Source organism: Lissotriton vulgaris, chromosome 11 (genome assembly GCF_964263255.1).
Source record: "Lissotriton vulgaris chromosome 11, aLisVul1.2, whole genome shotgun sequence".
Classification (NCBI taxonomy): domain Eukaryota; kingdom Metazoa; phylum Chordata; class Amphibia; order Caudata; family Salamandridae; genus Lissotriton; species Lissotriton vulgaris.
The window spans coordinates 53,394,442-53,418,087 of record NC_141699.1 but is presented as its reverse complement, the minus strand read 5'-3'; the positions used below and the strand labels follow the sequence as shown (position 1 = coordinate 53,418,087).

Sequence of the window (23,646 nt, the reverse complement as noted above, 5' to 3'; positions counted from 1 at the left end):
ATAAGGAATAACTCCCCATTCATTCCTATGGGCCGAAAGGCCCATAGGAATGAATGGGAAGTATTCCTTATTTGCCGAAAGGCCCATAGGAATGAATGGGAAGTATTCCTTATTTGCGATTAGCAATTTGCTAATCACAAATAAGATAGCGATTTAAAGGGTGCCAGGGGTGTCCAAAGGACACCCTGTAACACCCCTTAAAAGTAAATAAGAACAGGTGTTGCGCACACACATGTCCAAATGACATGTGTGTGTGCAACATGCAACTCAGAAAAATGCTTTTAAAAGCATTTTTCTAAGTATTCGCTATTTACCACGAGGTTTGACCTCGCGGTAAATAGCGGGCCGAAATTGAGAATTCGCAATTTTAAAATGGATGATGAATTGCATTTAAGGAATCTCAAATAGAGATTCCTTAAATGTAATTCCTTGCAAAATAGCGAAATCGCTATTACCGATTTTTGCATTTGGGATGATGAATCCCAAATGCAAAACTCGCACTCGCAAAGTTCTCTGATCTGGCCCTTTGCAAGCCCATTTCGGCTTGATGAATCAGGCTGTAGGTTCCTCCAAGGGACGAAACAGTAAAGGAGGGAGAACTGCAGCTGATGAAACAGCATAATCCTACATTTCTCCTCTGACACCACCCTATTGCTTGGCAGATGCCTAGGAGTGGCGGGCCCTCTTTGGCATAAACCAGTGGTTCTCAAACTGTGCGCCTTGGCTCCCTGGGGATCCGTCAGACCCAGCCAGGGGAGCCGCGCACAAAGCCCTCCTTAAATCACAAAACACAAAGAAACCTGGAGCCCACAGGTCATTTCTGATAACTGCGTGTTTGGTTTGTTGGCCTTTGTTATATAACTGGTTACGTTACAAAAACACTCCTTAAACAGCACTATATAAAATGTGTGCCCTATAGGAAATACAAATTGAGTCAAGCATGTAGATGAAGCACATCAGATTTTGAGCTTGTATCGTTTTTGGAATGCCAGAATTAAATGTATAACGTTTGAGCCCCTTTATCAGCCAAAAAGATGCCAGCTACAACCCGAAAGCCTGTCCAACTAAAATCAAGGCTGCTGGATTGACGAAGTAGGTTGCAGATGAGAGGGGTTCGGCTGCAGCACACAGCCCTGAAGGAACTGAGGGCCTCATTTATGAAAAGTGACGCATCGCTGCGTGAAAACAGCGATGCGTCACTTTTCACTGCGCACTCCTTACGACATTCCTATTCGTCATATTTAATGTATGATGCATCATGTCGCAAGGAGTTACAGATACGTCAGTATTTCTGACATATCTGTAAGCGCAAAAGTGACGCATTGCTGGAGTGTGTCACAAAAGTGACGCAACTCCAGCAATGCGTCCTTTCACATGGGGCAAGCCCCATGTGAAAGGGTCTGCGTCAGTCTTACGCCTGCTGTGAGGCAGGCGCAAGATTTTGACGCAACAGCGTCCTAAAAGTGACGCAGTGAAATCTCATAGATTTCACTGCGTCACTATTACGAGGCTTTTTGCGGGGGAACGCCCCCTCTGCATACATTATACCTGACGCAGGTATAATGTGGCGCAGGGGTTTAAAAAGTGACGCATCTACCTAGATGCGTCACTTTTTAAATATGGCGCAATGAGGCGCATTTTTTACACCGCTGATGCGTCACAAAAAGTGACGCACCGGCGGCGCAAAACTGACGCAAGGCCTCATAAATAAGGCCCAGAATGTCTGGTACTCCCCCACTTTAAGGATCCTTGAAAGGGACTTGAAATAGGGATTGGGAGATGCTCGTGGGTTTTCATGTTAACTGATCCTTGTTATTGTATTAAAATAGCATGGCTCTATCATATTTCCATGAGAAAGAACCTTTGTTATTCTTATACCTGTTTTTATATGAAGTAACATTCATACCTTCCGGCAATGTCCGCCCATCAAAGAATGTCATTGGTTTGGTGAGACTTCGCCTGATGCCAGGGACTGGAGGGTAGAGGCGAAGGCACTCCTTCAGGCACATGGTGGTGTAAGTCATCTTGCCAAGATCATCCCTGAAATAGTTCGGTATTGTGATAGAAAAATTGTGGGACAGGTTACAGACGCAAAATGACGTTTAAAGCGCGACTGAATAGTGTATAGACTATTACTAATGCATTATTAACATTACCTTGCACAGAGATGGATCATTCTTTTCAAAACGCAGGCTGCAATCGCTGTCTAGCAATCGTTTTTAAAACATGTAAATCAATAACACGGATTTCTATATGTTTTTACATCTATTGATAACATTTGTGATAACCTTAAAATTTGATCTGTAAAGGTTTTCCTCCCTTTCATAGTAACACAAGTTCATATATAAAAATAAAAACGGTAATTTGCAAGTTATGATTGCCTCCACAAAAGCTATGGGTCGCACACCCCAAAAAATACTCATGACTTTACTCTTGATATGAGACGCACTTAAAAAAGTTGTAAGTATTCTTATAGAAGATGTGACATACAACGTTATCCTTAATACTATGAAAGATAGGTAATAAAGAATGTAGTGTAATTTAGAGGTTTAAATATATGTTGTTAGCTAATTTCATTCTGTGTTTATATCTTATTTATTATTTTAAATATTGTGAGATCATAAACATTGCACCTGGGTGTGAGTTATGGTTGGCATACCTGCTGTTCGAATCATGAACTGCAATCTAAACATATCTTGCAAATTAGAATTCTTAACCATGACTTCTCTTTAACAGTGTTTATTTCAGTGCATTTCATAGGTTTTTTTTCCCAACCAATGAATAGATATTAGAATCAAAGATAACCATATCTTCACTTAAACCTTTGTTTTTCAGTTATATTTTTTATGCTGATATGTGCCTTCTACTTCCATCCCATTATGGGTGGTCCGGCGCTCTGTGTCTGGCCTTTGTACCCACTCGTAGCTGGTGCATGGCTTGGATGAAGGCACCGTGGGATCCAGCCAGTACAACCCCTCCTTATGATCTCACGCTACACGCAGGTGGGAAGCAACATTTTCGAATGCACGACAGTTGAACATTTTAATCTTTGGCCAAGCATTTTCAAAAAAATGTGATTCATTAGGGTTGAAGTGTCATATGGTAGGGTTTGTGATCCCAAGCTTCATGGCCATTGACTGCGAACCTGTGACAAGCTTCCTGGACCACTGGGGGGCTCCATTGCCTCTTGTTGAGGGTGTGTGAACGTGAGAAAAGACCAACATGTCCATTAAGGTAGCTGGGCTTCAGAGGGTGTGAGTCCTGCTGCAACGTCAGTTTTTTTTATTGCCTTCAGTGTGGTGGGCTGTTCCTTTGGGATCCTTTAATGAGTCTGGGAGATGAGGGTGCACTTACCCTGCTCCTTTATGCACCCTTTTATTTTTACAGGACTTCAGGTACCAGTAATTGCATCCTGAACATTTATCTTGATGCTTTGGCTAGCCAATCAGAGAGCTTTGATTCTATGGACCCCATGATAAGTCACATACCTGAATGTAAAAAGGGAGACTTAAATCCATTTTCTATCATATTTTTTTTTTTTTTTTACATTTTGGACCTCTGGAGATCCGTGAAACTATTGATTTATTCTCCAAATTTCAGGAGCACATTCTTGGTATCGTTATAGTCTAACACTTTAAAGCTCACAAGCAATATTTAAAACTAATTTAAAAAAAACACAAAAATGAAATAAATGATGAGAAAAGAGAGCTCCCTCATCTAAATTTCATTTTTTAATTTAGGTCCACAAATAGTGAGCGAACCATGGTTGAATTTTTATCTGTAGACAACCCGTCTAGATAACTAACTTTAGCCCTTTGAGGAAAATTCTACATTTTTCTCAAGCTAATATCTCTAAAAAACTACTGGGCTCACTAACCTCGGACTGCAGAGAACCCTGCCCCCATTTTCAGCTTGTCAAACGTGCATTATGACAACTACCTTAAGAGACTCATTGAGTGGACTGGCATGCTCATGAGAAGAAGTACCTTGGACGCCAGAGGAGGAGAAGCTGCACCCACCTGCTGCTCTTTGCTCTCTCCTCCTGATTGCTGCTGGGAGGCTGCCTTTTTCCGTGACAGTGATCTCCTGTGTTGAGAAGAGGGCAGTGACCGAGAGGCAGCAGAGCTGGGCGACTAGGGTGGACATCACCGAGTTTGCGGTACGTGGCTCCGGACAGCAGAGGATTTGGCCCGGATTCGGTGGACCTGGTAGGTGACAGCTGGTAGCCCTGGTTCCCTGGTGTTGAAGGGTTCTTTTGGGCTACAGATTGGGCTGTGACTGATGACAGTGAGCGGTCAAGCGAGGGTTGCAGACTTAGAGTGTCGCCACTGAGTGTGTGCACCAGTAAAGCTCCACCGAGGTGGCCCAGATAGTCTGGGTGCAGCTTGTGTAGCCTGGAGTGCCCCGGGTTGCTCCATCAACAACCACAGAGCCTACTGGGAATCACCAGGGGCAGCAGGAACAAGTGGAATTATGGGGAGGAGTGCCTGGACCCCTGCCTGGCTTTATAACCTGCCGACCTGACCATTTGCTTAAGAACGATGATGGATTCAACCCATATCTGTGACCGGGGTGAGTGTCTAAAAAGTTTCAGCGCTCCTTCCATCATTTCTTTGTGTTTGCTTTGTTCGCCTTAAGTGTGGCAGGGTATGCTCAGACATGAGTCCCTTGCTCATTTTGCCAATGGATTCAAGCTAGCCTTGCTGATGAGGGGTGTTACCCTAAAACCAGTCCCAGGATGCTTGTTTCTAGTTCAGGGAAGGCCTGGCTTTGGAGTTCGGGCTGAACTATTCCCATAAGGCACAGGGTCAAGACTGATTTGCATATATCTGGATCTGAACTGAGGTGGCAAAGTGAGCTACAGACCAATGATGGATTCAACCCAGATCTGTTACCTGGGGTGAGTGTCTGAGAAGTTTCAGCATGCCGGTTGTCATCTCCTTGTGTTTGCTTAGCTTGCCCTACGTTGGCAGGGTATGCCCTGACCTGGGTCTCTTGTTCACTCAGCCACTGAATTGAAGCTAGCCTTGCTGATTAGGGTATTACCCCGAAACCGGTCCCAGGATGCTTCTTTTTGGTCCAGGGAAGACCTGGCTTGAGGGTACGGGCTGCTGTTTTCCCATGAGGTCCAGGGTCAAGACTGAATTGCATATAGCTGGGTCTGAACTGGGGTGGCAAAGTGAGTAAAAGAATGATAATGGATTCAATCCAGATCTGTGACTGGTATTGAGAGTCGGAAAAGTTTCAGTGCTCCGTCCATCATCACCTTGTGTTTGCTTTGACCTGACCTTTTGCGGCACAGCATACAGAAACAGACACAACCAAACAACATTGAAGCCACCATTAAGGACTTCTGGTGCTGTATATATCAAGGGGAAGGGCTCAAGAATGCCAGAAAAAGAAGAAAGGAGGTGGACAGAGGGAATCAAAAGGTCCTACTGTAGTGTAGTTCCAATTTCCCTTATAGGTTCTACGCATTGGAATAACATACACGATAGGCTTGGCATAGGACTGAGGTCTGTATGCCCCTATTATGTATATTAAACTTAATTACTGTGTACCAGCTAGCTCAGAGGCCACTAGAAACCTCTTGAAGACAAGAAGGGAATAGCTTCTGGCAACAACATAACATAAAACCCACATCCCTCAGGATCATGGAAACAATATACTACTTTTCATTCAGTCACTCATCTCAGAGAAGTACATAGAAGAAACAGTCAGTGTGTTTACAATAAAATTTATTGCACAGTTGTTATTCTAGTACTGGTTATATGTGCTGCGACAACTGTTAGACAGTAGCAGAGAATTATGGCCAGCAGTGCAGTTAAATAAAAAGGCTTTGTATATTTCTACCATTTTGCAATAGTAATGATACATACATGAAATACAGAATGCATTAAGATAAAGCCTATACCCCTATGATGCTTAACTAGATGTACCTAAGTGTACCTAGCATGTGTGTAGGTCTTAGAGAGCCAAGAATCGCCCTAGGAGTTAGTCTATCCCCATTACCTTAGTGGGACTTCATCCTGATTCTCGAGCTGGACCCACCAGGGTCGGTGAGGGACTTCTGCCAGCTGGAGCTGCAGCATGACGCAGGTTGCAGCGTCTCAGATATCAGAGTGTTGGCATGGAAGTCTCGGTCTCCTCTCTCTTGCTTGGTTAAAGGTAGGTATATTTATACTGGATAGGTGCCTTGGATTGACGTAAAGTTGGTCAGAGGAAGAGGAGTTCTTGGAGAAAGCGCCTGTTTCCAAGAATTTGTTGTGACTTAGCTTAGTCACTGTTAGACATGGGGATGACGTATTTAGGATGGACCGTCTTCTGCCCCCAGAGCACACGTCAGATAAGGGACAGCCCACTGTTGCTCATTATTGTAAAGGGAGGGCTACTCTAGGTGAAAGAGCCTTAACTGGGTGAAAGGGCCTGCCTGTCTCTTTGGCACGAAGGATTTGTGCCTCTGAAATTGCGGCCCTATGTTAGGGCCGCAATTTAGTATATAACACTCCAGCACATCAGCTAAAGTGAGTCTTTTGTTATCAACGCAATAAGCAACCAAGAGAAACTCACATATTAAAAGTCAAGCACGCACTAGCACCCTGTCATTGTTTAAGATGTCTGAATTTTTACTGATCATAAAATGGTCCCCAAAAAGAAGACTTCTCACTACTTAGGGGCAGATACTGTCGAGAAAGAACTCTTTGGGCTAATACAAACAAGGTTTATAAGAAGTACGTCTCTGTCATTAACGCAAGAGCAACCCCCAGCGAATTCACCCCAACAACACAGTACTTCCAAACACCCAACAGTCAAGCAAAAACTCTGGAGGGGGCAGAGGATTTGATAAAATATGAAACTTCATGGGCAGACTCCAGACAGAGTAAGGCTGACTCCCTTTTGTTAAGTAATCCTGCCCTTTAGCATAGATCACACTCATGCCCCAGGGAATGGGAAGCGTTTGATCAAGCCCTACCCAGGGGTAAACAAGAGGCAAACGAAGGCAACAGATGCATCAACCCCCAAGAAAAGGGCCACGTAACACTGTCGAGAAAGAACTCACGGAACATAAAGAATACCAGGGAGACATTAATCAAGGAAAATGGTCTCCATTCCACTGAAGCCCTAATTCACTGGTGAAGTGATCAAGACTCTGAAGTCTTAATTAAGGGCCAAACGCTATCTACCCCAAGGTTCACTTCATCTGCCTCTTCCACAACCGATCTTTATTTGGGAAAAGAGAAGAAGCAAAGGAACCTCTAATCGAGACCGGGCAAACCAATGGTCAGTTAGACCCTCACCTGAAAGCCATTAGAAAAGCACAAAACCCCTTAGCCACGGCTATGTTATGGCAGTCAACAAAAATGAAGGTTCAAATAGACCTCCGACAATCAATCGCACAGCACCTGGTGAACCAGGTTAACAGATGGAAAACATGGAAGCAAGCATCCTCAGAAATCAGGCCACAAAAGCCTGTTTGAGTTAATGTGCTGCTATTATTGACAAGTGGGCTGAGTAGCCGGAGATACTAGGGGATATGGTAGCGAAATCTAGGTGCAAGAGGAAAGCATCAACAGCGACCAGTGGATTCTCCAGACCAACATTAGAAAGCAAGTCCAGAAATCAAGGAATGGTCAAAGTAAGACCACCCAGGAAACCCAGAGAATTGCAGAAATGCCTAAAGACCTAACTATTCAATGGGAGCCCAGAGCATGCCAAGGGAAGGAGATAAAAAAAAACATCCAGGGTGCAGCAGGAACCATAGGGCCCGCCCAGGCAGAAGCCAGCCTTTCCAGGAAGGCTAGAAGAAGCTGAAAAAACAACAACAAAACACAAAATTCAAAAGAAGATCAATAGTGTCACCAACTTTGCACAGTTGCAGATTAGTGGAGCGTGACAACCCATGGCCACTTCCTCCCATATTTGCTGTTAAGCACCAGAACAAGTCACTGGGACCAAATGAAGGAAATCCTCAAGGGAGCGAGGCCTTGCAGTTACGTAATAAGTGCTATACTTCCCAGCCAGTTTCCAGGCCAAAATCAGTATTGGACTCAAAGAAGAACCGGCGGTTAGCCCTGAAAAGGTGAATGCTAGCACACAGATCTGGGCAACCAACCATTCAAGACCTGAGACGCAGTGCAGCCCTGAAGGGTGTTACACTTTTTCCCAGGTGGAACAGCAAATAAAATATAGTCTAGCTAGGCACTTCAAGCGGGACAGCTGGTCGACTGCAGAACAGAACCTCTTACAGAGCTCCCTCGAATCTAGACCCCCAAATCTGCACACACGCCCAGGATAGGAGCACTGCAAATCCACCTATTCCAAAGAAAATGCCTTGAATTTATGAGGTAATGATCACCCCTAGATACTATATGAAGGACTCTCATGACATTTTGAACAGATCCAACATCCTTCTGCAAGTTGGCCACCTTGTAACCCTCAAACAAGTAGATTCCAAAAGATTGGAGTGGGTAAAATTAAAAAAAGCTTAAAGGGGCCGCCCTTTTCTTCATGAGAAGCCTACCTTGACTTTATTGTAATATTCATTATTAGTATTATTAGTATTATTGCTAAAACTATATCTTTTATTGTACAGATCTCTTGTTCAAGAATACTTTTGAGTCCTGAAGATGACCGCTAAATAATGTATCGGTCGAAACGCCGTCGACGCTTTTCTGTGGCTTAAGTTATTATAAGGACACAGTATTTATGTTTATGGTGTTCCTTTTTCTGTTTTGTGATATGTATCGTTGTTGCCACTTGTCTGGTTTATATGTATTGCTTTTTTTGTATACCAGCGTTTTTTCTTGCATGAGATTATTTGTATGTCTAAACTAAACTTTTTCAATTGTTAAAATTAATAAATGTATAATTTTGATACTACTGGGCTTCTCTAACTATCATAATGGATATTCTTCCAATTTTTTAACAATTTCTCTTCCCCTGAGCCTTTTTATTTGATATAGTTAGTATTTGTCCCGGGTTCGGGGTTTTTGGACAGCCCCTGTGGTTGTTAATCATCCAAAAGAATGAGCCAGAAGCAGGACAAGATACTGCCCAAGGCACCCCATTCACAGAAGGCGATGCAATCAAGAACATCAACAAAATGAGAAATGATGGAACCCCAGTGCCGAATGGGATCCCCACCCCAGTATTCAAAACTAGCTCAGGCATACCTAGTTCTAATCTTGAACCTGTGGAGAAGTGTGGCTCACTGGTTAGAGCAGGCAGACCCTGAAGCAGAGGTCAGACCCGGGACCAGGGTTCAATTCCCGACGTGGCAGGGTCTTGAGCTCAAATGTCCATGGACTCGATAATTCTCGCTTCGGTGCCTGACCTAATCATGGGTTCACATTCTGCAAATCTGGGCATTAAGCTTGCTTAATCTTCACAACGGCCCCCTGCGGCGGGATGCCTGGCTTTCACCTTGGGGATGCCCTGTAGGGGCTATCTCACAGAGAAAAGCCAGGACGGGTTCCCAAGGCAAGCGTTTAGAGACCCCTGGGTGATAAGCGCTATATAAATCCAATATACAATACAATACAATACAATACAACCCACTTTCTAACTAAATGAGAAATAATGGAGCCCCAGGACTGAATGAGATCCCTGCCCCAATATTTAAACTAGCTCAGGCATACTAAGTTCTAATCCTGACCCCACTTTTAAACTATGCTTTCTCAATAGCAATGACACCACAGTCATTGGGAGGATCCATCTTATTCCCCATCCATAAAAAAGGTGACCACTCTAAACCTGCAGGCTTGTTTCCCTGCTTGACCTAGAAGCTAAGGTCTACACCCAAATCTTTTTGAAGGTAATCGAGGCTTGGGTAAATAACAAAACAATCCACCCATTTTACCAGTCAGAATTTAGGACAAAAGCTCAACCATGGACAACATCCTTGCGCTGGCTTATATTTTCAAACAAGTGGTCTAGGAAAAGCACCCACCCCTGTTTTCCTGCTTCACAGATTACAGAATGGCCTTTGACTGGGTCGACCAAGGTAGTCTTTGGGGAAAATTGACTGCTTAGGGGATCCCGCCCATGTTCTTGAAAGCGATTACATCCTTATATGAGGGAACTTGAGTCCAGATGAAAACAAGCCCTACTACAGTAACATCAAGAGTCTCCACCAACAATGGGGTCAAGCAGGGTTGTGTTTGGGCCCTCCTACTCCTCAACCTTTACATTACTTACCTGGAGTCTGTCCTGAAAGGTGCCAGCACAGTGGCCCGAGGCTATGCTAGGTGAGGATTGGGACCATACCAGGGTGGGTCTTCAGGGAGCCCTCAATGAACTTCATAAGTACAACCAGGAGAAACACTTGCAAGTTAACCAGAGCAAAACCAAGATAGTCGTATTTGGTAAATAACCACACAAAAGTCAAGCCTCCTGGCAATTTTGGGGAACATCAATTAGGGACAACATCTGCCAACTACTGCTTTGGGGTTTGGCTCTCGGAAAGGGCCAAACTGACAACTCACACAAAACATCAAAGTCAAAAGCTGACTGTGTAATCTTTACATTAAAGCGATTATGCCAATGCCTGGCAAGCTCAACAGCAGAGCCAATGCTGACAGTCCTGAAGGCTAAACTCCTTCTGACCACCAATTACAGTCCACTCAATGAGTCTTTCCGGGAGCCCTGGAACCATTCATAGCTGCGGCACAGATTAAAACATACAAATCAGTGCTGCAACTCTGAGACACGGTAGGAAAGCCAGGCTAAGGCTGAAATTTCGTCTCAGCAGGGCAGACTTGGCACTACAGGGGGACCTAATTAAGTTCTATAACAGGGTCTTTAGAGCCCCAGACAACACACTTAAACTTCAATTAGGACCCAACTTTCCCCTAGCACTCCAAGCTGTGGCAAGCAATTGGTAACTTGAAGTTTGAAACAGAGAGCCTGTTCTCATCCGAGATTCTGATATCCGCTTGGAAAAACACAGTGAAGCAGCAGGTGCGGGTCCTGGCTACTTCTCATTATCATCCTATTCTGATGGCACTGGATATGTAATACTTTCAGGGGAAAGCCCAACAAAACATACGCGAAACACGCCTCTAACTTGGGTAGGGTCAGTATCGTCAATTGTGCCTACCAGTACCAATGAATTGATTTTTAGTCCTCTATAGTTAAACTTTTAAGGGTTTTAAAAATTACTAATTTTTTTATTGGATTTTTTTAAATGAAATGTCACTTAACATAAAACAAGCTTTTTCACTGGCATGCATAAATTAACAACAAACTGCAGGAACGCATGACCATCAGGTCCAAGCTGTTATGGGACACGAAATGCGGGTTGGAGCAGGGGGCTGCAACAATTTTATGCTTAATTTACTGTAAAGATTTCAATTGATTGAATGGACAATAAATTTACTTACTGGGCTGATTTACACCAAACCAAGAAAAGGCATGAATAAAGTTTTAGGTTCATGCCATATTTGGAGTAATTCCATTAATGGGTTTTTTCTTTACTGGAGAGAAAAAGATTCTTATGGGAGTTACAATGGGAACATTACTTTATTGATCAGTTCCACAGCCCATGAAAGCCATTCTTGCAGTGGCCAGGAACTTACATACAAACAGTTTGGCTCAGCCAGGATTTCAGAAGGAACTCAAAGGAGAAGCACTTGGGCCCGGAGGCCAATGCCACCTCACCCAGCGAATACTCCTCCACGATTACTATTGGTCTATGCCCACTGGGCCTGCAGGATTTCACCTGGGCATGGCTCTCAAGCTCATGCAGCAGTGGTTCTGAAGTGGCAGCCTAGACCTCTTTTGGGAGGATCACTTCAAAAGCCCACCCCACCCACAGGGAGAGGCTAATCCAAATGCCATCAAAAATCAAGCATGCCAATGTATGTGAAGCGCGCACTTTGGACTTCCGCCTTCAGGGTTCCATGGCTGTGAAGGAAACAATACAGTTATATACACAAGATATGTGAGAGAGCCAAAGTGTGTGGTAAGTACGGTCGCTGCCCTCATTGTGAATAAAGCTTGCTACAGCATCCAATGGGAGGTTCTCGCCAATAAGCATGTCATACCGATAACTGGGCTAGCCTGATTACACTGTCCTTGTTTGACTTGCTCAGACAAACTGCAGCTGAATAGCAAATCCCACAAACATATGAACCCACATGTCGCCCCCTTTCTACATTCTTTGTGTGCTTACGCAAGTAGGAGTTGCCACTTCCATTGTACGTGCAATGTTTCTGTTTTTCTGACTTCTCCACTTACAAAGGTCCATCCAGAGCAGAGAGCTGTATGCTCTCTCCTGCTTGGTAGCTCACACAGTTCAACCAATCTGTGCACCACAATTGAAGCAATGAAAACAGTAAAACTAATGTGTAAGAAAGATGCCTGATCTCACCATTCAATGGTGTCCTTGTTTTGCAGGATTTCCTTAACCTCCTCCCTGCATTTCATTTGGTGTTCTGGGTTTTGGCCCATGCAGAATAACATCCAGGATATCCCACTGGCTGTTGTATCATGACCTGCAAACATGAAAGTGTCCACTTCAGCCCGAAGGTCCTTGTTAGATAATGGTTTTCCATTTTCATCCTAATAAAACAGACATATTAAAAAGCAGATCCAAAGCCAATTTAGCCTTAAATACCTTAATTATACCACCTGTCCTTTGGAAGTTCGAGTCATAAATCATCAAATGAAATTGAGACATTTATTTTGTTAAGAGTTAAAGAAAATAAAGTGTTTGATTAGACTACATCATACACAAGTGCATACTGTAAATGTCAAATTAAGGTATTTTGGTTGTTGAAGAAGGTCTGTCAATTTGCGGAAAAAGATTTAGAAAATATGTTTGAGTACACTGTCAAGTTATATTGAAAACTGGTCCACTATTTAGCTATAGAAGATGAAGTTGACTTCAAAATCCATACTCATACGCAAATTGTAAATTTGTTTGAAACAGGTCTGCTCCAACAGTAGGCACACTTACATTGTTATCTCTATTTTTGTGGTATAGCTGTCAGGCATTGAATAAGTTGATCACATCCATTTGAGAATTTAGGTGAATTTAGGTTTGTATCTTTTTTTTGTTGATTTTATGTAGAATGAAAACAATACAGTATAAACCACCTGCAACACTTGGCTGGTGGTAGTTGCAAAGAAAGATTATTTGGTAGGTGTCAGACAAAATATATGGAAGCAGAAAAATAGATAGAAACAACAAGAAGGAAGGAGGGGAGAAGGATGTGTCCTGCTTCTCTAATAAGAAGATATCGTGTGAAGGTGTTGTCAGCGGTAGTATCCGTAGATATTGGGGCAGGATAGCTTGCAAATCTTGTCCGACAGGTATAACAGGCAGGGTTGCCACATCTTTTCGAACCGGGAGAGTTGTTGTGTGGTTACAGCAGCCAGTTTATCCAATCCCAGTATTTCCCATATTTTATGCAGCCAGTCTTGTTGGTGGGTATCATATCTGCCCACCACCGAGCAAGAAGGAATTGCTTCGCTGCCGCCAATGAAAGAGTGATTGCTTTGCATCTAGGTGATTTCAGTGGGAAGGTGAGTGGATTGGACAGGCTCAATAGCATGTAGCTCGGGAATTTGGGTGTCTGTGTTAAGCATTGTGTTGACGGAGTCTAACACTTCCAACCAGTATGATTCTATCCTGGGGTACTAGGAGGTGCACCACAGCTTTCACCTCACAATCCGAAAGTGGCCCACAGTCTCAGTTGTTCTACGGGGCATTCACCTTGCCCCGCCTACCAGAGCCTCACCCCGCCTGGCCCAGGTACTCACGCAGGCTGTTGTGCAGGGCTCTCACTGTGCTCACTTTTAAGAATCCAGCCCCTCACCCACATGCCCACCACCGGTCCTGAGACACTGGTGGGCCCATTCAATTTAAAGGCAGTTCTCTTCTTGCATCTGCAGTGAGGGTAGGAGTGTATTCACAAACTTCAAGTACGCCCTCCAGCAAACCGGCTGCCGGGTTCCTGATCTGCGCTCCACCGTTTCTCCACTTTTCTGCTGTCTTTCACTTATTTAGGCAGCCGTTGCAAGTTGCAGGACAGACACCTCGTATTCCAGTAGCTTCCTGTCTCTGGTTGCTGTTTAAATGCCGGATCGTGAAGGATTTATCAGACTTGTGGTGGCTAGCGCAGCTCTCTTACAAAGAAGCCACCTTCAGCGGCTGCTGACCATGCCCGTAATAGAATCATTTCTAATCATTTTAAGTGTGCTATTTATACTGCATTTATACACTTTATATATAAATATATATTCTTCTTATATGGCTGGGTCTGGTGGCTCAGTGGACTAATGCGTCTACTGCAGGGGGCATGTGTTCGACCTCATGGTCACAGGTTCAAATTCCAGAGGGTCCACTCAGACTTTCATCCATCTGAGGTCAATAAAATGAGTACCATTGAGTTGGGAAATAAAAAAACATCTGGTATTCAGCGGCAAGATACCCGTAGTGGTGAACGTGCACTTTACATGTTACATGTTATGCTATGTTATGTTATGTTATGAAAGGAAGCCTTGTTTTGCATGTGAGCTCAAAATCCTGTTAATACATTCAAATTTTGCTCTCACTTCAGATGTAGATCACAGTTCTTATTCAAAAGGTGGCACCACTGAAGGGTTACAGCTTTAATCCTTTTTAATACAGAACTTACAGAGTCCAAAAGACAGATATCCACATGCAAATGAAATTGGGCATTTTCATAGGATAGAAACCACCTAACAGGGGGCGTGGCTTGCACCCAACGGAGATGGCAGCGCACCCGTAGCTCTCCGGGACTTACAGGAGAGGACACGGCCAGCGCTGGTCATGGCTCTCACTGTTTGATCCCAAAACGGAGGACTTTACTCCAAAACTAGCGAAGACCATCCTGGGACCCATGGCTGAGCACCATAGTTCAGGGTAGTGTACCTGCCAGCCTTTCTCTCTGCCTTAGCCTGCTGCCATTTTGCGAAGCCGGTTTCGGAACGGCTTTTCTCCGCAGCTGAATTTTCACCTTGCGCGCTGGGTCCCCCTTGCCTCACATCATTATTACCTGATTAAGCTTGCTAAGTGGAGACCTTTACCAGCAAATACAAAGCATGGTAGCGGTTTTCTGAGGTATTTTAAGCACTCTGCCGCCATTTTGTGATGCTGGTTTCTTTTACATGGGATCTCCCTCAAACGTTTTTTCCTTTTCCAACGCTGCACTGCTGCTGCCGCTATTAATGTATTAATGCCTGAATGTGAAGACACATTTATTTCCCTATTAGCTGTCAACTGCTGTTAATCATGGCTACTACTGATCCTTTCGCCGCGTCACTCAGAGACCCTTAGATTTTTCTCCTCACGTCTCCTACAGTCAATATGCTCACAGTGGACTGAAATTAATGTGATTATTATTTTCCTCATCATTCACAGCCGGATGCTTACGCCAAAGGGGTGAAATGACGCTTTATTGAAACTCTGAGTCTCTTATATGCACACGCAGCTCCTTACATGTATTCAGATGTACTGCAACATCAGCTCCTATATTAACTTATTTTAAAAGCATCTTGTCACGCCTCTATTGGAACCTTCTTCTGTTGTTTTGATTTTCACAACCATATCATACAACATATTACATTATATGGTTAAACGTTTTTTCAATACAAATAGCGATAATATGGACAATTTTTACAACAGTTATGGATTACAATCTCTTTCACAACTGATGATTCATGTTTTTATCTATATGTAATCCTTTACCTGCATTGATGTTACCAATGTATGCTTCTGATACCTTGGTAACATCAATGTAGTTGTAACATTGATGTAGTTGTCAATTTATCTGTAATGTCTCATTCAGACTGATGTTAATATGACTGCACTTCCTCAGTTCTTGTTTTTTATGTTTTTTTTTCTTTTCCTCTTCTATTTTCTTTTTTAGCCTAGTTCATATTTTTTTTAAACATGTTTCTACTTATTGATGTTAATCTAGTTTTTTCCTTTTTACAGATTATTCGTCCAGTTTCCTCCCTTTTACCTTGTTTACCAGCAGTTCGTTGGTGCTCTCCTCCCCATTTTCCCTCGTGATTTTGGGTACCGTCATCCTTCCGTGTGGCCTTCCACCCTCCCACCCTTCGTTTCATATGGTCTGGAACTTATGTAAGTTCTATTTCTTCCTTCTATTTTTTCCCTTTTGCTCTGTCATTTTTTCCTTTACCTTTCCTGGTTAACTTTTTTCTTCCACCCCTTCTTTATCATCTCTTTATTATCCTACTTTGCTCTTTTTTATCTCCTCCCTATTCGATATCCTTCACTTTTTCGCTTTTTCTCTTCCCTCTCTTTTTCTCATTCATCACTTCTTCTCAACCGTTTTTTGTATTATACCCTTATCCTTCATTTTTTACACCTTTATAAGACGCTTAGTTTACCTTTTCAATCGATTTGTTTCATTGTTTCATTGCATGCTTATCACTTATTGATGCTGTTCTCACTCATGCCTATTCAGAGTTACTACATGGAATGTTAAAGGTCTAAACAACCCCATTAAAAGACAACAAGTTTTATCTCATTTAGCCAGATTAAAAACAGATATTGTCATGTTTCAGGAAACCCACCTATCTGAATCTGAAGCTTCTAAGTTAAAAAGGTCTTGGGGTAGGCAATGTATTCTGTTCCCCAGCTTTGGGCAAAAAGAATGGAGTTGTAGATCTGTGTCACAAAAAGTTTAATATTTTTATAGTTCATCAAGAAATTGATTCTAATGGTCGTTGGGTAATTATCAAATTGTTAATAGATAATGTCCCATTAGTTGTATTTAATGTTTATGCTCCAATTTCTGTAGATAACGTTTTTTGGTTGCATGTTTCTGATAAATTACTCACATTTGATGATGACTGTATTATTTTTGGTGGTTATTGTAACCAAGTTCATGATCCCATTTTAGACAGACGCTCCTCAGTCAAATTTATACACTCTACAATGCATTCCCAATTTACCTCCACTATCCGTAGTAAATCATTAATCGACATTTAGAGACTATGTCATCCAGATCTTCAAGAATATAGTGATTTTTCCCCCCCACACAAAACACAATCCCAAATTGATTATATATTTTTTAGTAAATCCCTTAGCCAACATGTTCTTAATTCAGAAATAGGCTCCATTTTCTGATCATGCCCCGGTTTTTGTCGATTTTGATATACTACCCTTTTCACCGTCTTCTAACAGGTGGCGCTTTAACAACTCCCTTTTCGCTGACTCCAAATTCTCCAGCCAATTCAGTTCTTTTGCAGCAGACTTTTTCTCCACAAATACGTTTTCCGACTCTTCTCCTCTTATGATTTGGGACTCTTTTAAAGCAACTGCAAGAGGCTTCATGATCAATTATGTTTCACAGAAGAAAACGAATTTTGAAAAACAATCTGCCCAACTTCTTACGAAAATTAAGCACCTAGAACAAGCCTATTACCATTCATTTAATGACTCATCTTTGAAAGACCTAATTTCTGCTAAAGTTAATTTTAATAAGTTGTCCACTGATGCTGCAGCTTCTTATCTTTTGGAAAGTAGTGCAGGGTACTATGGAGGTCAGAACAAAATGGGTAAGCTTTTGGCTACTTATTTAAAAACTCGTTGCGACAGAACCAGGATTACATCTATAACAAACTCTAATGGTGATTCTCTTTTTAAAGATGAGGATATTTTACAAGAATTTGTAACTTTTTATAAACACCTTTACACTCCTGAGTCACGCCCTCTTCCCGCTGACTTATCTTCTTACTTTCAAAATCTTACTTCCCCTTCTTCCCATCATATTAACTTTGATTCACTCGAAGAAGATATTACTTTAAATGAAATTTCCCATGCAGTTTCTATCTTAAAAAGGGGTAAAGCTCCTGGCCCTGATGGTTTTACCATAGAATTCTATCACAATTTTTCAAAACTTCTTCTTCCACACCTTCTTTCTCTCTTTAATTTTTTCATTATGAATGGTGTTTCCCAAGGAACTTTTCAAGAAGCTGTAATTTGTTTAATTCCCAAAGATAATAAAGATCCTTCCTATTGCAAAAACTATCGTCCTATTTCTCTTGTAAATACGGACTATAAGATCTTCGCAAAAATACTAGCTCTACGTATTGACCCCATTTTACCCGAACTTATTGGACCAGAGCAATCTCGTTTTGTCAAAGGTCGTTTATCCTCTGATAATTCTAGAGTCTTTTTTAATGTTCTCAGCAAGGCTTCTTCCTTACAGTATCCATTAACAGCCATTACTTTGGACGCAGAAAAAGCCTTTGATAGGATTGGTTGAGATTTTATGTTTTATGCTCTCATATGGATTGGTTTCCCCCCAAAACTAATCTCCCTTATTTCTCTCTTATATTCTGGCCCCAGAGCATCTATTTTTGCCAATGGTAAGGTTTCAGATTATTTCTCTCTTTCCCGCGGTGTTCATCAAGGTTGTCCCTTGTCCCCTTTATTGTTTATAGTGGCAATGGAACCCTTTCTCACGAAAATACATCAAGATAATCATATTACTGGTTTTCAAACTAGGCTCTGACCTCGTTAAATTATCAGTTTATGCTGACGATATACTTTGTACTGTTCTAACCCTGAAACTTCTCTTCCTTCCTTTCTCCAACAAGTTGATGCATTCTCGCAGGTCTCAGGCTACCGCCTTAACCGAGATAAATGTGAGGTCCTACCCCTTAACGTCTTATGTCTTCGCCACTATTTTAAACAATCGAGTTTCTCTTGGCAGCCAGTTAAATTAAAATATTTAGGTTTGTGGTTTTCCTCTACTATTCCCGATACTTTAAAACTTAATTTTGATTATATTACCAAAAAACTAACCGATTTAATCTCCAAATGGCATCCTCTCTTTCTCTCATGGTGGGGAAGACTAGACTCTATTAAAATGATGCTGGACCCTATCATTTTATACACTCTCTACATGATTCCTGTTCATGTCCCAGGTTACAATTTCAAACGAATAGATTCCATTTTATTAAAATTTCTTTGGAAAAATAAATCTCCTCGGATAGCGTTATCGAATCTCAAGAAAGATAAACTCAATGGAGGTCTCAAATTTCCTGACTTTAAATCTTATCACTATGCTTTCTCCCTTAAACATGCTTCCAAATGGTTATCTACTGATCTTCCCTCTCATTCTCCAGTATGGTTGTCCATTGAGAAATCTTTTATTTCACCCTTTGATTTCCCTGAAACACTTGCATTTACTACCAATTCTACCTTTTTACATTCTTCGGTCACTGCTCACACTCGCCAACTCTTTTCTCACCTTCTACCCTCCTCCTATCCTTCTTTGACCTCACTATCTCACCAACCTATTTCACCAACCTATTTGGCACAACAAACTTTTACGTATTAAGAATCACTCTTTTTATTGGAAATCCTGGAGATCTAAAGGCCTTTTGTGGATTTCTCAACTTCTTTATGTAAATACTTCTCTATCCTTTTCCGATCTTCAATCTCAGTTTCACCTTCCTAACTCTTACAGGAAACATTATGATCTTCTACTTCCGGCCCTTCAACATTATCTTAGCTCAGTCCCTTCTGCTCCTGCTCTCTCTCTTTCCTGCTCCACACTTTTTCCTCTTCTAAGCTCAACTCCTTCAGCTTCCAGTATTTACAAATGTCTTCTATCTCCTTCAGAACGTCTTAAGACAAAAACTGAATTGGCTTGGGAACAGGATTTGTCTTTTTCCTGGTCGGTTTCCTTATGGGATAAAATATGGCTAAAAATTAATAAAACTTCAAGAGCAGCTAACACCACTCAAACTCTTTATTTCATTTATCAGCGCCTACTGTACTCTCCTGCAATATTAGCGTCCTTTTCCCCTGACATTTCATCTACTTGTTGGACCTGCTCATGTCCCAATGCTGACCTAATGCACATGCTTTTTCCATGTCCTCACATTTCTACATTTTGGAAATCAATTTTGGGCCTGCCTAAACATTATTTTTAATACAAAAGTTCCCTTCTCACCATCAATTGTTTTCCTAGGCTCCTTATCCTTATCCTGGCCTCACTCACCATCTCATTTTAAACTAATTGACCTCCTCATAGCTATAGCCTTTCACTTGATAACTTCTAACTGGAAAGATTACTCAAAAGTCACATACTCAGCATGGTGGAATGCCATATGCTTCCATCATAGACTAGATACGAATTATGTCACTCCTGTTTCCCTGACAGTTAAGAGAGATTTGCTATGGCTTCCTCCTACTTCGTACTTATCCACCCCCTTCCGCGCATCCTCATACTAATGTTCTGATACATGTATCTGATGAAGTCCGAAAGCCACCATGATCACTTCCTTGTTGTCTTTTATTTATAAATTACACATTGATGTTATTTACTCTATTTTTTATCGTTATTGATACTTTTCTCTTAAATTGTTATGTATATGCATACAATGCCTCTTTTATAGATTCCACCATAATGTTTATTTGTCATCTTCCCAATATATCTCTTTTCCTTCACTTTCCCCTTCCTTACCCTCCCTTTTTCCACTCATATACTTTCATTTATTGAATCATCTCATTCCTGCATTCCCATTATGTATTTTATATACCTGTTGATAATATCCTGTATGATGCATTTCTGTTTGTTTTTCTTTTGCGTTTGGTTTCAATAAACTTGAACTTAAAAAAAGAAAAAACCAACTAACAACTGAAGCTAAGTACCATAAACAAGAACAGATGCAACTGCAGTTTCTTTTGGTCTGCCCCAGCTGAAGAGTCTCCAGTGATGGAAAATACAGGGTTTCAAAGTTGTCATCTCACAAGCTTTTCACTGGGTAGTTTGAGCAATATTGAAGAAGGCGTAGCTGTTTTTGCAAATACCAACGAGAATGATACCTATCTATGCAACCTCTCTTGTATAGGTAGGAAGAATAACAGTGCCAGTTGAGAGATGCAGATCATTATAAAATGTGGATTACTAAAGAACAAGCATAATTTTAAGTGATCAATTTCAAAACATACCCTGGTAAACAATTTGAAAGCATTGATGGAAAAACAAAAAATAGCTACTAAACAGCAAGAACACTGACATTGCTTAGGGGTTCTAATAACTGAGATATCAGGCAGGGAAGGGACTGTATATTCTAGGAAATAAATTCTGAGAACAATCAATTCCAATCTACCTCATCACAAAATGTGGACTGGTTTAATAACCTTCATATATTAACAGGATTGCCTGTAACAAACTCTAGTTTAGATTTTAGTAAACCTTACTATTCCCCAAAAAACCACAAGGCTAAGCCGATACGCACTAGTATGGAACCTCAATAGTGCAATTATGCTTAAAGTAGGTCACATATATGAACAGGAGTGAAGTAATTTTAGAGCATGTCCTGAAAGGCCTAGTTTTCTTTCTTTCTAAAGGTTGTGGGAGACTTTAAGCAGATTTTAGTCCTCAATCCCTGATGAAATTCTCAAAAATTCATGGCAGTGAAACATGTTGGCAGCCAGTAACAGTTTGGTCAAACATGATAGTTTTTTTAGCAATACACTAGGTGACACAATCAAATAAATGCTATTGGCCCCCAGACAAATGTTTAACTCTCAAGATAACCTAACCACTGTCTAACACAAGAGAAGCCAATTGTAACAGAGGGGATATGGTGATGCACATAAAGACGCACAGACTGACTAGGATGTAGTTAATATCAGTAAAGGGCACATAACTTGTCCTATTCGCGGAATCTGGACATCATATTAAGGAATAACATTACAACCTTCTGTCTTAAAGAACATGCCACTGGGTGGGCTCTCAGGCCCATACACCTAAAGAATAGGGAGGGTTACAACACCACAGAGGGGCTAATTTGTGTAAACTGATGGGGCTGCTTCTGATGTGATGTACTTTACACATAAAGCCTACTCTTCCTAACTTCTTTCTAAGTATATCTATTAGACATTGGCCATAATCCATAAAACCATCTATAGCACTACTGTGTCACAACAAACAAATATGCAAATACACAGAGAGCTATGTGAAAATAAACATGATTATATATTATACCTTGGCACTAAGAAGAATATCCAGAAAGTCTAAATGTCTTTTCTGTTGGTTTTTCTCCAATTCTTTTTCCGCTTTCAGTAAACCTATTCTCTGTTGAATCACTTTATCTGCCAATAAAAATAACGGATTGCTTTCAAATTACAATAAAACACTGGTGTTATATTCTACAGCAAACAGAGTACCATAAAAGAAGCATTTTCTTTAATTAAACTTTTGAGATAAATGGAGTGTGCAGGAGTGTCCAGTTGAGAGAGTAAAACAGTAGAACAGTGTTAGTTTAGTGAGTCTACCTCATTGTCACATGGAAGCTACAGCCAAGTAGCTTCCAGTACGCTGGTTTCCAATATGTCAGGAGCACTAGTAAGTTATTTTCTGTTTGACAAAAATATAATAATAATCTCCCCCTGGACCAATGCAACTTTCTACACACCAATAAATCTCTTCTATCCTTATCAAGTTAAGAAAGTTTGTAAAAAATGTAGTTCCAAAAACGGCCACTGCCCACAAGGTCAGCGTCAGGTGCAGCTGCACTGATCACACCGCCCTAGATCCGGGCCTGCATTGGAGCATTTTTTGGTTCTCTGTCACATGTAGAAATACTTTAACATTAGTAAAGCCATCCACTGCGGTACGTTTCAAAACCTGAGCTTGTGTTTCTCCAGACGTAGCACACTTAAAACATTCTGCCTACCTGTATTGGTAAAATTTTGAATGGGGTGAGCAACCCAATATACCCTTGCGGGCTTGGGCAATTAACACGTTTAAAAATTGGGCCAGCAAGGGGTTTGTTTGTTAAGGATTCTCAGTTATAGCACAGAGGGGAACTGTAATGAATTGAGTACCCATACTACTAAAAATTAGTGGCTGAATAAAGTTTCACAGATATACATCAATAATTTTACCACACTGACACATTAAAGAAGTGAAAGAATACAATAACCAGGTATTTTTAAAACCAAAAATTGTTATTTTCTTTGGAACAGTGAAATTAAATCAACAGTGCAGATAGGGTACAGAAAAATGCATCTGGGATATAAAAAGGGGAGCGTCTTCTATGTTCCTATGATATATCACAAAAAAGTCTATACTGCTAACTAATAATGAAACGATGATTTCAAATAAAAAATAAATGAAAATCAATAGTGGTTAATAAATATCAAGCAGAATTAGACTCAGTAGTCGACGTTTTGGTCTTTTCGAGATGATTTCATAAGACCATCATCAGGACTTGAGCTTTAAGCATTTATAGTTGATGACCCTGGAAAAAACTGTGACTAAATAATATTGCATTACAACCTGGTTATGTAAAATATCGAAAAACATATCTATTCTCAAGGCAAACAGAGAAAGAAAGCATTTTTAATGATCAAATGTATTAAAACAACTATTTTAGTCGGTGTGGCGACTAGATATAACATCAATCATGGCTCATCAATAACATGTAGTTAAGGGTGATATTTGCTTACATTAAGGTTCTGAGACAGACACTTCCCAGAAGGAGACAGTGGTGCTGTTTGAGATAAATCAACAATGCTCTGTACAGGATTTGATCAGGAGCATACAAAGCAGAATATGCTGATAAATAAGGATAGCAGGTTCACGATATTGCGACAAGAATATCTGAATTAAGGGTGGTGAA

At 41.2% G+C, this 23,646-nt stretch overlaps 1 protein-coding gene across 1 annotated transcript in view; it reads right to left on the bottom strand.

The window, feature by feature from the left end:
• Nucleotides 1–23,646, bottom strand: part of LOC147678944 (cytochrome P450 4B1-like) — a 207,052-nt gene that overhangs the window by 55,451 nt on the left and 127,955 nt on the right. The window contains exons 7-9 of the mRNA XM_086944700.1: nucleotides 22,008–22,114; nucleotides 12,371–12,561; nucleotides 1,907–2,040 (exon numbers count right to left, since the gene is read on the bottom strand). Coding sequence (XP_086800826.1) covers nucleotides 1,907–2,040; nucleotides 12,371–12,561; nucleotides 22,008–22,114 — 432 coding nt within the window. The remainder of the gene's footprint in view (nucleotides 1–1,906; nucleotides 2,041–12,370; nucleotides 12,562–22,007; nucleotides 22,115–23,646) is intronic.